The following is a 14,970-nucleotide window of genomic DNA, read 5'->3' as shown; positions in this document are numbered from 1 at the left end:
GAGGTGTGCACAGTGAACATCTAGAAAGACTGAGTCCCCATGAAGGGATGCACACTGAATATTTAGAAATCTGAACATTTTCATCATCTTCCTATGAAGGAATTTCATGGTGAAAATCATCAAATGAACTAACGGAACAGTGACACATGATCTAAGTTTGGTTCTTTTTTCTTAAAATAATTCTAAATCAACCACAAATTAGTTGTGGGGAATACAGCCCATTAAAAAAATATGAAGCATCATAAACTTAAATAAATTCATATTTTAGATTACTGTGCGTAAGAAAACTCAAAAAATTTTCAACAAATTTGATACAAGGTTTCTCAGGTATTTCTCAGGCTTTTGCTTATTCACCCAAAGCTGTATACTACACATCTTCCCTACAGGGAACCAGGTATACAAACAAGCCTTGCCAGGCAGCCACAAGAGGGATGTCAGGTATGGATGGGGCTGTCAGGATGGAAAGGCATTGGACAAGTAGAAGTGCTAGTGAAAGGACAGTCAATTCAAATTGTCTTCTGAAATCGATCTTTTGGCTCCTCCTCCCAAAGTGATCTTCACCATCTTCAGAGATGTAGAAATCTGACATTCAAGTGTACTGTGTGTGTCTAACGCTTGCATACCCTTAACCATGCACTTTCTTCCTAGCGTGTTGAGGCAAAACTCAAGGAGGAATATGGAGGATCACCATCACCATCAGAGTCGCCACAGTCGCTGCAGTTACCACAATCATCATCATCATTTCCTACTATATCAGAAGACTTCAACCATGTGGAAGAGGGCTAAGGCAAGCCAGCAGTGGCCGCCATTCAAGAGCAACACACAGTTCAGTTGTATCAGTTTAATTGGAGCAGAGTGTTCAATTAAAAGTACATTTTGCTGTTCATCTTTTAAATCTTCATATCAATAAATCTTAATCATACTTCAAAGGTCTAAGCATATCCTTGTCTCTGATTCATAAAAATACATGTAAGAAAGAAAAGGGGTCATTATGAAGTCTAGTTTTCACCATTTCTTTAGAAATGCATCTTGATAATAGCAACCGTACCTCACAACACAAAACAGAAAAAGAGCTGATTTACTGTGGCACAGGAAGCCCCGCCAGTTCCTTAATACCCAAAATAGTTTCTCTGAGATGTTTGACATTGTTTAGGCCTCACGGAAAACCAAGGCCCCGCCTCCAGGCTTGGTGGCAAACAAGCTATGCTTCTCCCGAGCCAGGCAGGATGTGTTCCCCTGGTAATAAGCTTCGTGCACGCTGGCGAGAAAGCTGGATAGCATGTCAGTGGGCACGAGGGACACAGTGCAGCCTCCCCATCCTGCTCCAGTAAGTCGTGAGCCTTTGGCCCCAAACTTCCTAAAACAATGAGAAAACAAAACATTATCACCAATAAGCAAAAATAATAGCAACTTATTTGATACAGAACACATCCTCTTCCCAGGTTCTATGAAGAGAATATTAGCGTGGGGTTATTCATCAATTTCAAGCTTTAAGAAGTGTATATTGGGGTCTCTGGAGACAGCTCAGAAAGTAGTGTCTTCCACTCATGCAGACACATAAACACTGGGCACTGTAGCCCAGATTTGTAACCCGAGCATTGGTTAGGAGAAGTAGAGCAGACAGGTATGTCCCTGAAGCTCAGTAGTCAGCCAGTCTAGCAGAACTATGAGCTCTCTGTTCCCTAGAGACTCTATCTCAAAAAGTAAAGTGAGGAAATATGATTTTAAAAACATAAGATGGAAAACTATGGATAAAGACAACCTTTAGCCTCTACACACATGTCCACATCCATGAATGTGTACTCTCTCACATGTGTAGACACCACACAAGCAATCTAAATTAAAGATGATTTATACTTTTTCCAGCACTTAGGACTAAGAACCATTTTGGTGATATTTGAAGGCAGATCATAACTATCCCCACTGCCTGCTTTACAGACAGCACCACTCACTGTAGGCTTGATCCACAGCCATACATTAACCACTTGAAACTTGGGTAGCAAGGCTCCAATTAATCAGGAATGGAAATAAGAAGATGGACAGTGGACATGGTGACACAGAGAATCAGAAGGTCACCTCTAAAGAGGGTAAATCAAAGGCACTGTTACAGCATTGGACACTGGAAATCTCCTATAGCTGTTTCAACTGCATTCTGTTTATTGTTGAGAGAGGAGAGTTATGCATATGTTCATGTTCCTGTATGTGCATATGTACAGGTATACATATATACAGGTAGAGGCCAGAGGTCAACATCTGGTACCTCCTTCCACTGTTCTCCACTTCGTTTTTGAAGGCAGGGTCTCTCACTAAACATGAAGCTCACCGATTCTTCAAGGCCATCTGACCAATAATCCCCAGAGAGTCTTCTGCCTTCACTTCAATAAGGCTGCAGGTGTTGGTTGCTTAAACTGCCTTTTCATGTGGGTGCTGAGAATACCAACCCAGGGCCCATGACTGCACAGCAAGCACTTTACTGACAGAGCCACCTCCAGCTCACTCTCAGTTGTGCTCAAAAAGCTTATCTATTTTACACACTGGCATAAGACTAGGGCTAAGAGCTGGGCATGCAGCTCAGTGATAGAAAGCTTGCTTAGCATGTATGAGGTCTGGGTTCAATACCCAACACCAGAGTGAGAGAGAGAAAAAAAAAAAAACCAGTCCCATAGATCTGACAGCCTAGGTTTATTCTGCATAAATTTATGAGCACAGAACCCATTAGTAAACTCTAAGTTGGTTGGTTGGTTGGCATAATGACTAGTAGAATATTATGCAAACCTTCCCACAAAATGGATGGTTATCCTAACTGTGTATACCATCTTCCCTGAACTTTCTAGGACTAAGCTAACAAGTAGATCCACCTTGGCTAGTAAATGAAATGCTCGCTGAGAGGGGAGCAACTCTATAAACAACCAAGCAGCCACAAATTGAAGTCACCACTAACCAGCCATAGTCTCAAACCTTAGAACTGACCTAGTGCAAAAGCCTTAAACAAAACCCAAGGATCAGTTCTCTTTCAAATATGCAATTTATTCAAAAACATTTCCAATTACTTTTCCTAATGAAATTTACTCCAAATTAGTAATAGATTTAAAACTTCATAATGAATTTAGCCCAATTCTCTCCCCCCCCACCCCCACTTCCTGGAAAACATCAATAGAATGAAGAGACCATTGCCCCTCCTCGAGGAAGTTGGAATTACTACACACCAGCTCCTTACTTTTCCCTTGGCAATGCTCTCCAGCCATTGAACCATTTGTTTTATTCAAATACAATTTTCTTAAATGTGAAAAATGTGCTTACACCCATAAAAGGTTACCAACCTTCTGATGACCCTCAAATAACAGCTTATAGCCTTCTAGCTGAATTCAGCCCAAACTCCTTTCATCCAGGTGAAAATCTGCTTTAATTATGAGATTCTAGAATGGTCTTTACTTCTTAAGCTAGAAAAGGGCCTGCTGTAGTTTGTTGATTTAAAGGAGAAACTTTGCCATAGGAGGCCACATCAAATGCTGCCATAGCAGAAGGTAGGAGAGATGGAAGGCTCCTTTAAATATCTCAGAATGATCCTTATAGCCAACTGCAGCCTGTTCTAGATGACAGTATGCCCATTTGATGCTCTGTGAGCATAAGTCACCAGGTCTTAAACTGCTCTCCATGGGCCCTTTAGGGATATTGTCATACACTTCTTTCTGGAATGGTTTGAGCAGAGTGGTGGGCACATGTGAGAGGCACAGGATGGATGATTACAGTAAGTCTGAGGCTAACCTTTTCCAGACAGACAGGAAGACATAGTGAGAGCCTTTCTCAAAACATTTTTAAAAAGAAAGAAATGATTTTAAAAGAGAGTTGTTTCTGATCTACCTACAAGGGATCCATTTTTTCAAACCTCATGTAGGAACAGAAGCTAAGAGACCTCTGGGCCAATCAATCTGCTTCAGTGTCTTCAGTGTCCTGTGGCCCACCCTGCCTGATGCAGAAGAGAACGGGCTCCATTTTATCACCCCAAGCTTGAAATTCATCAGTGCTCAAGATTTTCATCTTTTCCTTTCTGTAAAATTTTGTTGTTGCTGCTGTTTAAACAGAGTGAAGATCCATAGAGTTGAGTGGGTAGGGATGTAGGGAGAATCTGGGATGAGCTGGGAGGCAGGAAATAATATAATCAAAATATACTGTATAAAAATTTAAACGAACAAAGAAAGGCTATAGTGTACAGCCTTCTGTCCACAGTCAACAGCACTGGTGTTCACAAACCAAAGTAATTGTATCGGAAGTCAGCAGATTGCCTTGTTCAGCTACACACACACACACACACTGAGTAAAAGATAGAGAGACAGAAAGAGGCAGAGAAGTTTTAACATCAGTGTTTCTCAGTGGCTCTTAAAGTGCCCTTTGCATGTCTCTGAAACTACAAGGTCTAAAGTTGGGAGACCAACAAAGGTGTTAAATCAAGAAGAAAATATAGATGAGCCAAGGCTACTTAATAAACTTTTTTACATTTGAAGTTCTGAGGAAATAGTAAAACTTAAAAATATATCTCCTTCACTATACCACGCTAGAGCAGAAGCAGGAAAATTGCAAGAAACAGCCCTGTGCCAGCCCTGTGCCAGCCCTGTGCCAGCCCTGTGCCAGCCCTGTGCCAGCCCTGTGCCAGCCCTGTGCCAGCCCTGTGCCATGTAAAACTCCCATGCCCAGGCCACAGGGATGAGAAGGAGAGGGGTATAAAACAGGGTTGTCACACAGCAAAGGCCTGGGGGGAAACAGACCTGCCTAGCAGCCTGCTACAGTCTGCTCAGATGTCCTGCTTTCAGTGAGCAGATCTGAACAGCGTGGAAGGCATGAGGGGTCGGGGAGGCAGTAAGTGGGGGCACAGAAAGACTTGACTTCTATAAACTTAAAAGGGAGAAAAACAGCAAATATGCCTTGCATTTCAAATTAAAGAAGCATTTATGTTTTATACATATAGAGTGCAGATCCATCTCTGCAGCCCAGAATGAGCACAGCTCTAGTTTTTTGGTAGGTTGTAATGAATGCAGCCGGATATTAAAACACAGATATTGTGTTGGATAAATATGTACAATGTACGGTGTCTCCTTCACTGCAGAGAGCCCTAGTTTCTTCTCTTTGGAAACTGGCAATTATCTCAGGGAGACAAACCTTCCAGCATAATTTCTACCAGGCTTTATGTTAGACTACAGACATTTTTCAGATTGTTTTTGGAGTCAAGAAATTGCAGTCTTCCAAAGCTGCTTGATGTAAGACGGAATGAGCAAACATGTCGGCAGGTTTGTTTCAGAACATGAGGCATCAAAGGCCATTGAGAAACAGTTCTTTTGGGGGTGCAATTTGAGTGTACAATGTATCAGTGTCCCTAAAATTCCTTCCCAGGAGGACACTAGGCAGCATGCCCCACCCCTTCCAAAGGTCCCAGCAACAAACAGAGGCTGGTTTTTCCAATGGTCACTTGGTGGGGGTAACTGATGAGTTTATTTGGCTTCTTAATATAGCAGGTAAGGGGTTACTTACAGAGGTGTGTGTGCTCAAGTGTTCCCCAAAAGACTTCCCCTAGAAAGCCTTTCCTCAGCATTGATGAGGGCTTCCCCTTTGCCTTACAGAAAGCCACCCTCCTCTAGTCTTCCCATGCCTTTATAACCTAGCCCCTCTCAGGGATCCAGTACACTTAGGGCAGATTGGATGAGCTGGGTACTCAGTGAGGGTTTGTGACCCTCCTGGGCCCTCAACGGGGGGCTATAAACAGCCAACCAGCCCAACTAAAATGATCTCGAAAGCACTCACAGGCGAATGCTCCAAGATAGCTATAGCTTGCCTCAGAGAATGGTCAGTCACTCACAATACCCTAGAGGTAAAAGACGTTTGCCTAGAGAGATAGGAGTCCCCAAATAGGTAGAGTGGTACTCTCCCTTCCCTGGCAGGGCAGAGAGGTTAGCATGTGAGCCGGTGAAGGACCACACAGCTATGACTAACTTGGCGAGGAGAGTCTCAGGAGGTTGAGCAGCTCAGTTGTGGATCAGGGCTGAGGGAAGACTTCTGAGGAGAGTGGAGCAAAGGAATCTCTGTACCCACTCTCATCCTGAGAACCCGACATTAGTCTTCCTTAATATCTTGGGCAATAACAGCAATAATACAGGGAGGAATCCTTTCTAATTTCAACAAGTGGCCAAACAGAAACAAAAAACATTAACTTTTTCCCCTCAAGGAACCAATAACAAATGAGCTGTCCCACATGACTTGGCTTAACTATTCTGTGTTCCTCAGGAAATTCTACATCAAAATTTGAATTTACAGTTTGTTCATTTAAAATAGATGTTTTATAATTGGGCAAAGACTGCCTTCTTCCTTCATTATTTCATCTCATCTAATAAAAATTTGAACATTAACTTAATTTTAAAAATCAACCTAAGTACATAAGTGTAATTTCCTTCTGGTTTTCTTTTCTTTTTTGACAGGGTCTCTCTCATCCTGCGGCTCCTGGCTGGATAGGAGGGCTCTCATGTAGCTACAGTTGGCTTCCAATTCCCAGGAGTTTTCCTGCCGGGCGGGCTTCACAAGCACACACCCTTAGCCCTTGGGCCTTCTGTGTTCTAAACTCATTTTTCTCTTGATGAACAGGATGAAAATGCCCTCTATGCTGTCTCACTGTCTGACTACTGAGGACCACTTTGGAAATATGGTCTAGCTCAGGTCACACAAACCTCCAGAGTGTGGGGTCTGTGGTGATATCCTAGCCTCTCAAGCTCTGTTCCCACACACAGCCACATATCTGTTCATGTAAATACTTTCCAAAAGGTTTCTCAAACACACAAAAATTTTAAAGTGATACCAGGTAGCCAAAGGTGACAGTGGCAAAATGTCATTGGCAATACTCCCTGAACCCATTTCAGATTTCCCTCATCTGGTCTCCCAAGCTGACCAACAGTCCAAGCTGCCTAGTCTGTCCATACTATCTTTTCTTCTCTGTGATGGGGAATTCTGGGGCTGCTGTGTTTATTAAACAGAAAGCCCTCTGCCAGCCCAGCGTGGCTCTGCCAGCCCAGCGTGGCTCTGCCAGCCCAGCGTGGCTCATGCCCGGCACTCTCAGGACCCTCCCAGGACTTGCAGCATCTCTGGGTCCCTCCCGGAGATGTCAGGGAGGCAGAGGTGCTCTGCAGACCTGCCCCCTGGTTTAGGGCTTTGATTGGGTGTTTGTTTGTTTTGTGTTTCTGTTCTTTCCCTTACCCCTGGTATCTCTAGCTGTCTTCAGCACTCCTTTCCTGCACCATCATGTCCCAAACACCCACAAAAAGACAGTGCCTTGGCTTCTGTGTGAGGTTTGGGCTGACTGGGCAGGGAAGGTGGCAATGGCGGTGGTGCCCTGGCCCCCTGCAGCTGTCTTCCCAGGGCCCTGACAGAGGGAGCTCCTCACACTAACACCTAGGACTATCTGTGGCACTAGGGGATAACTCTGACCTTGAGTTGTAAAAAAATGGCTGCCCTCCCCCAAATAATAATTTTAGAAAAAGAAAAAAAAAATTTCTCAGTCAAAACCACCAACAGTTCTCTTGGTTCCTTCCTTTCCTTCTCCCACAGAGCAATAGTTGCAATGGTCTAGAACCTTCCTTCAACCATATCTAGGACAGAGTCAACTGTCACATCCATTGAGCCCCTTTCTCTTCTGGAAGCCAGAATCCTCCCCACAGCAGACAGGGTGCATGCAGTGTGAGTCCTTTCCACAGCTAATGGGGTCAGTGTAGAGTGTCATATCCACACTGTTCAAGCTTCACCTCTCCTTCCTTCCTTCCCTGCTGTGCCTGTCTGCTTGTCCCTTCAGGTCTTCTGTTCCAGTGTGCTTCCTCAGAGAAGCCTTCTCCAACCACTCCATATAGACTCTCCCTTCAACCCTTCCAGTCATTATTCCTCCCAGTTTCTGTCTGCAACATGTATCACAAGCAATCAAATTATTTTTTAGATCATCACTAATCTCTTTGCCCACAGAAATGTCAACCGGTGCTGGTGACCATCCAAGGAGAAGAAAGCACATTGGGAAATTCCAGGAGGCTGGCAGATCCCATTGATACTGTTTCCGGTTGGATTCAAATTCCCCTCCCCCTTCCAAGCCAAAACAACTTATTCCTCATTTCTACATAAATCATTCCCCTTCCTCTTATGTCCAAGACTGAACAGTGTTTGTCTCTTCCATTCACTGGGCCCTTGATGCTTTCTTTCTTTAAATTAAAACAGGCTCTGGAAGGGGGGTTGGCAATTAGTGAGCAAATGCTGACGTCGGCAGGAAGTGCCTCAGCCACTGTGTACAAGCTCCTGGCCAGGCCAGGCAGGTTCCACATGCCATTTGTGATCCGCTCTAGCTGCTGGGTTTAAACTTTCTGACTGGGTGTGGCATGAGCCTGGCAAGCCACAGGCGCCAAGTGGCTAATTACATTTCCACTGCTAGTTGCGTGCAGGGCTGCGTCATCATCAGAGTGAGCTAACACAGGTCATCTGATTCCCCTCCAATTTCCCTTTCAGTTCTCCAAGGTCAGCGTGGGACCTCCCTGGGAAGGACTCTATTATTCCCATTGTTGCACAATTACAGGGAGGTCTGGAGATTTTGTGAAAGAGGCTCTCTCTTTACACTTCTGTCATAGCCAAGTTTATAAACTGGCCTTTCTTTGGTCTTCATTTCCCCTAATTGCCCAAAATAAATATGGCAGTTCAAGAGGGGCTTTCCAAGTGATTCTTCCAGCCCACCTCCTTCAGCAGAACTCTCAAGGTCAAGACCCTTTTTTGACTCTCTTCTAGACCGAACTCCATTGGGTTCCTAGGGGGTTCCGAAACACATAAAATGCCCATGTCAGAGAATAGCTGCCTTCCTGAGAGGTTTAATCAGCTAACAATGAAACTGGTTTCAGATTGATTTCTGTGCCCCATAAAGCCAGGTCTCAAGCCACTCTGCAGACATGCAGGAAGAACATGGGGGCTCTATATCACAAGGACTGGAGTCCCTCATATAGGAAGGATTCATCTAAATTATGAGAATACGGGTTTTTGTTCATTGCACCAACATTCCCTGGTGGCATGTTTTAGCTCCCACGTGGCCCTCTCAGCTCACCGGCAGATGTCCACTAGCTGGTCCAGCTCAGGGCAGCTGCACTCATACATGTCCCGGCAGCTTCTGTGGCTCTGGTTCATTAGCTCCCCCAGCAGCTGGACTGCGTTGTCTGGCGCATCTTCACATACCTGCTTAAACTGCAACACGCGTGCAGCCTCACTGTACACGTGCTTGGCCCGCTGGTAGAGCTTAAAGGTGAGTTCTGCAGGAGACACATGGGGAAAGAGACAAGAAAGGGTTACAAGACTATCCAGTGCCAAGAAAGACTGTGTGTGTGTGTGTGTGTGTGTGTGTGTGTGTGTGTGTGATGTAGCCCAGGCTAGCCCATTCAAGATTCTCCTACCTCAGTGGCACCCCAGTGCTGGGACTACAGGTCTGAGCCACCACACCTACCTAACCATTTAACAGACAATTTTAGTGGCTTCTATTTCTGTCTCCACTGTCAGTACCTGGGGTTTTCAGAAGGTCTCTATTTCACTGAGTGTGTAATTGATTAAATCCAAAGGTGAATCAAAGTCACTTCTTCCTGAATACTGATCTAAGATCTTCCTCTTTTACTCAGCACACCCAAACAATGGCGCACACACGGTGGCAAGGAAGAGGTGGCAGTATGGAGCATATCCTCCATGCCATCTGCCTTAAAGGGACAACCTCCACATTTGTAGCAGCTTAGAGATGAGCAGGCTCATTAGCAGATCTCCTGAAGATGCGCATTCAGTAATTATGTCTATAGAAAGGTATCCCAGTACACAAGCAGACTTGCTGGGGAGGAGGGTATCATCGGGAGGAGATGAGAGACAGAACTTAAAGTGAGATTATGAATATTCATTATATACATGTGTGGGACTGTCAAATAGTTCTAGAGAAATAGATAAGCACAACTCTTACATGTGTATGTAATTGTATTTACATTTAATTATTTGCTACAGTATTTTTTACTATAGCCAAAATATAAACACTCCAAATAGCTAATAACAGAGAACCTTCTGAAAAAAAAAATTCTACATTCATTTAAAAAAAAACATTATGGCTATTAAAACTCAAATACTTGGACAATTTGCTACACAGGAAATTGTTCAACATTGAGGGAAATGTCAACACAATAGCCTGTGTATAATTGGCACTAACTGTGGTCCACACATGCATATGTATGCGCATGGCAGCCTACAGAAAGCACTACATGTCAACAGTGCTTATCTCTGAAACCCATCACAGATGCATTTATTATCCTCTTGGAACAGCTCTGATTCTGCAATGCCCTTAGTGACTGTCAACTGCAGTGACACAAGCCTATCTAACTGCATTGGCTGCATCACGTTTGGCTCATTCCTGGGGTAGCAACCAGGGGGTTCATTGCTGTATTAAAGCTAAAGGATGAGAGAAAATTAGCAAAAAATGTGAGGGAAGAGAATAATCACAAAGAGTTATCCCTTGGCTATAACGTAATATCTTTGTCTTGGTCATGCCTTTCTTTAAACTGCATTTGAGTCAACACTGACAGGCTAAGCTCCCCCACACAGGGCACTGTGTCAGTTACTCCTCAGTCCACAGCCATTTTCCCACTGTTTACCATAGTCCATGCTCGGCCCCAGAGGGACCTCTTCCTTCAGCCAAACTGCCCCATCTGTAGTTGCTCTAACAGTCTTTGCTTCTGGATATACTCATTCATCACACACAGGAACCGCTTCTTGCCCTCTCTCTCAATGTCAAAACTTGACTTCATTCTGAAGGCTCGGATTACATCTTACATCATCCTTGGGGCCAGGAGGGTCTCAGCTGGAAATCATTGACTTTGTACCATGCTCAAAGTCTACGCTCTCATCTGGGCCTATGCACTTCTCATCGTGGTTAATTCTCAGAGCTCAGCAAAGGTTTCGAAGAGTCCTGAAGTAGCACCACCACCTTGAATTTCTTAGCTCCATGCACCCCGAAAGCAATGCTCGCTCCATATCACCTCAACTGTGCCTTTCATGGCAGAGTCCAGTGGTGTTTAGGGTTAATTATGATAAAAATGGGACTTTTTTTTTTTTTTTTTTTTTTACTTTTACTTTTAACCCAGTTCAAAATCAAGCTACTTTCATCTGGACTTGCTGTTGTTTTTTTTAAGAAGAGAAGGAAGCAAAGGAGCTACCATTGACAGTTTAACTGAGGATCAAGACAGAGTGAAAGGAACAGCCAGCAGGGTTCCCTTTATTACTAAATCTGTAACTGCTGACACCTAATGTGGTTGTAGATAGATAGATGATAGATAGATAGATAGATAGATAGACAGACAGACAGATACATAGATAGATACATAGATAGATGGAAGCCACTGGTTAAATATAAGTGGAGAAACACAAAACATGTTTTGTTCCATTGATAGCCAGGTCATGTGAGTCACCCACACTATGCTATCAATTTGCTGTCCCCAGAGTCAGCTCCACAGAAATAGGAAATGGTTTATTCTAGGACAGTGTCAAAACATCCCAAGGAGTAGGGGAAATCGTTACCAACAAAACCCTGGCAGAAAGCCTCTCCAGAACCACATCATTTGACGAAACAGCATGGGGAATGTTGGCAGCTACTCATCAACGTCTCCAAGTCAGAAAGGAAAAAGGAAGGCAAACTGACATATGTCATGGTCTGATTCCCCAACAGGCTCATGTGACAGACTCAGTCTCCAGTTGGTGGCACTATTTGGAGAAGTTATAAAATTCTTAAGAAATCCTGATGAAGGAGCTCCATCACTGGGGGCAGGCTTTGGGGACTTATTTATAACCTTGTCCACTTCCTGCTTCTATTCTGCTTCCTGTGCAGAGAAGAGGTGAACAGCCATTATGGACTCTCTACAACCATAAGCCAAAATAAATTCTCTTCTATAAGCTGTTTTTGGTCATGGTGTTTTAACCATGTTAAACAGCAACAAAAAAGGAACTAATACACATGTTCCCAAGATGGGTGCCAATTGCTTTTTTCATACATGTTTAATAGAACACAAGTTGTAGAATGTACATCATGAAAGGAAAGAAACAGGCGCTGGCAACTGTACTATAATATTATTCTATTTTACAAAGTTTGAAGTTAGAAGGCAAGGGTGTAACATAGCAGCTTACATTTGTACTCATGTATTTATGAGTACACACACATACATATGTATGCAACAACGATTAATGGAAAAGGAGGCCAGGAATTTGAGAGAGAGCAAGGATGGGTATATGGGACAGTTTAAAGGTAGGAAACGTAAGGGGAAATTATGTAATTATACTATAATTTCAAAGTTTTTTAAGAATAAAATAGGAACAAACAAAAATAAAGCACAAAAATTAAAGTTGAAACAAAAACTTTAGAATATCAACTTTAAGGTTCCATATGTTTCAGTTTTACTTTTGAATGACATCACCTCTCGTAGTTAGTAGAATCAACACCATGTCCCATGAATTAAGAACCTTGAGTTTCCAGGCCTATTGTAGCTTACAGCTTCATCAAGGGAGACCATGAAGCCACACTTCTGTGAGTGCAGAGCAGTGCTGATTGGGTGAGAGTTCCCTGCAACTGCTGTGGTGTGAAAACATTAGATGTCAGTAGGATTGGTCTACACAGATAGCACAGCGGAGACTTACAGCAGCACAGGCTACCACCCACCTTCCTAATGTGTGTCAACTCCTATCCTGATGAAGCATTTTAGAAAGATTATACATGACCTAAATTTTCTCTTTACCTATTTAACTATAACCCTTCATAAAATAAGGATACACTGTCATTATCAACCTAACACAGTTAATTACCCTGGCTTCCCTAAGGTTTTATGTAGCCAGTCCTTGGCTCGTTTTTTTCCAGGTGTTCCTATTTAAATTTCATTTGGTTTTCAGAGTCCACCATCCTGGAAGAGAGCTGATTCTTCTTCCTTAGGTCAAGGGCATGGCCTCTGTTGAGTCACTTTGATGCCCATGTGCAACTGGACAGCGCTGATTGGACTCAGTGGGTTATATAAAGGGAAGGGGGATACAAAGTTAGGAGGAGAGCATGACTGGGCACAGTAGGAAAGAGAAGAGAGAGGCAAATAAGATCAAAATCCTTGTGTGAAATTCTCCAAGCATAAATGCATAGTTTAAAACCTCACATGCATATTCAGTCATCCTTCCTAGAACATCTCTCACAGTGCTTCGGACATCCTAGAACACCACATCTGTGCATATCTCAGGGGCACATCCTTAAGAAAACTCAGTGTACTCCACTAGGGAGACTATTTTCACTGTCCTGTCTAACAACACACTCCGTTAGCATTAGATATTTTCCATGAGTGAATGTTCTTGACATAAAAGCATCCAGGGAGGTTTCATTAAACCCTTAGGTGCCTGCACTGTGACAAGAAACAGTCAGAGAGCATGTGCCCCACACTACCACACCCTGCAGTCCTGGCGGCTGCTGTTTGTCTCCTGGACAATTGTTAGCAGCAAGCCCTCTCAATGGGAGTATCTAACAAGCCTTTTGCTGGGCACACTGAAGTTGTGTGTGTGTGTGTGTCTGTCTGTCTGTCTGCCATAGCTCCTGTCCCTCAACAGCAGTAACTCAGACAGCAAGGGAGAGGGCAGAGGGGCATCTGTTTTCACTCACTGCATTATGATCATGGCTGGTGTCACAGCTGCCCTCTGGAGCCAGAGTTCTAGGTCGTTATATGTTCACTGAGCCCTGATGTAGATACCAAACAGCGAAGAGCATCTGGCATGCTGTGCCAGTTAGCCATCTCTCCATAGTTCTCAGAACCCCTAAAGGATAGAGAGCCGCCTCTTACTGTGTTCATACCTTCAAACCATGACTCCTGCATCACTCAGCACCTTTCCTACCCAGGGGAAAAAAAAAAGAAAAACAACAACAACAAAAAAAAAACAGGGTTTCTGAGTGTGGTAACCACCTGGGTCTTAGAACAGTTTATCATAGTTATGGGATGGAGTTCTAAAATCCCAGTACCAACTCGGATGTCTAAGTGAACTGCAAATGAATACCTCATTTAGTTATTGATGAACTTTCCTAGGTATAGTAAATTGTTTGCTAGCTCCGAACATGCCTTCGAACTACCCCCCTCATTATATTTTTCTAGAACTCGGGCCTCATCTGTTCCCTTGTTGAGATGAGACCTCCTCTGTGATCTTCACACTCTGATCCTTTCTTGCCACTCAGCTCAGGACCATCACAACTTCAAGGAAAACGTCCCTCAGCTCCTATGTGGAGCAGTTCTCCCTCCACAAGCATATGCTCTTCACTCTGGCTGATTCTCACACCGTCACTATCCAGTCTGCATCCTGTTTGCCTGTATGATCACTGACTTAAACTCCCGTCAACCAGAGCACCAGCTCTCCCTTTCCATTTTCCCACGTTGCCCCAGGTCAAGGAGGACTTAGTGCACAGTCGGAGGGTCAGAAGTGTTGGCTGAATTTTTGCTGCTCGTCCTTTTCACAGAACTGCAATTGAAGACTGGCCAAATTAACAGCTCCAGGACGGTGACCATAGGGAACACAGAGAATCCACTGCTAACATCTCCCCTGAGTTGGAGGAATTTGTGGCTATACTGTATAGAGGCAGCCAGTCAACTTGAATGCCCAACACTGAGCCCTATCATCACAGATGACTGATAGTGGCTTATGTCATACTTGGCTTCATAATCGTGCAATTTCTAAGACAAATTGTGTTTTAAATAAAGAAACAGAAAGCAGATAATGTAAAGAAACTTGTTTTTCTCTTTTAATTTATCTTTGTAAAAAAGGCATACTGCCAGCCGGGTAGTGGTGGCGCACGCCTTTAATCCCAGCACTCGGGAGGCAGAGGCAGGCGGATTTCTGAGTTCCAGGACAGCCTGGTCTACAGAGTGAGTTCCAGGACAGCCAGGG

General features: G+C 43.8%; 2 protein-coding genes across 7 annotated transcripts in view; one reads left to right on the top strand and one right to left on the bottom strand.

The window, feature by feature from the left end:
* The window catches only part of Fam227b (family with sequence similarity 227 member B), a 144,414-nt gene extending 143,628 nt beyond the window's left edge, over nt 1-786 (top strand). For all 4 annotated transcript variants that reach the window (XM_021156369.2, XM_021156367.2, XM_021156368.2 and 1 more), the window contains one exon: nt 649-786. In XM_021156369.2, the coding sequence (XP_021012028.1) occupies nt 649-786 (138 nt within the window). The remainder of the gene's footprint in view (nt 1-648) is intronic.
* Nucleotides 787-826: 40 nt separating this feature from the next.
* Galk2 (galactokinase 2) overlaps nt 827-14,970 on the bottom strand; it is a 122,659-nt gene continuing 108,515 nt past the window's right edge. For 2 of the 3 annotated variants that reach the window (XM_021156374.1, XM_021156373.1), the window contains exons 9-10: nt 9,104-9,305; nt 827-1,357 (exon numbers count right to left, since the gene is read on the bottom strand). In XM_021156374.1, coding sequence (XP_021012033.1) covers nt 1,150-1,357; nt 9,104-9,305 — 410 coding nt within the window. In that variant the 3' untranslated portion in view covers nt 827-1,149. The remainder of the gene's footprint in view (nt 1,358-9,103; nt 9,306-14,970) is intronic. The other variant, XM_021156375.2, reaches the window with a different exon arrangement.

Source organism: Mus caroli, chromosome 2 (genome assembly GCF_900094665.2).
Source record: "Mus caroli chromosome 2, CAROLI_EIJ_v1.1, whole genome shotgun sequence".
NCBI classification, from domain to species: domain Eukaryota; kingdom Metazoa; phylum Chordata; class Mammalia; order Rodentia; family Muridae; genus Mus; species Mus caroli.
Note: the sequence above shows the minus strand (reverse complement) of the source record. Positions and strands in the feature narration are given on the sequence as shown.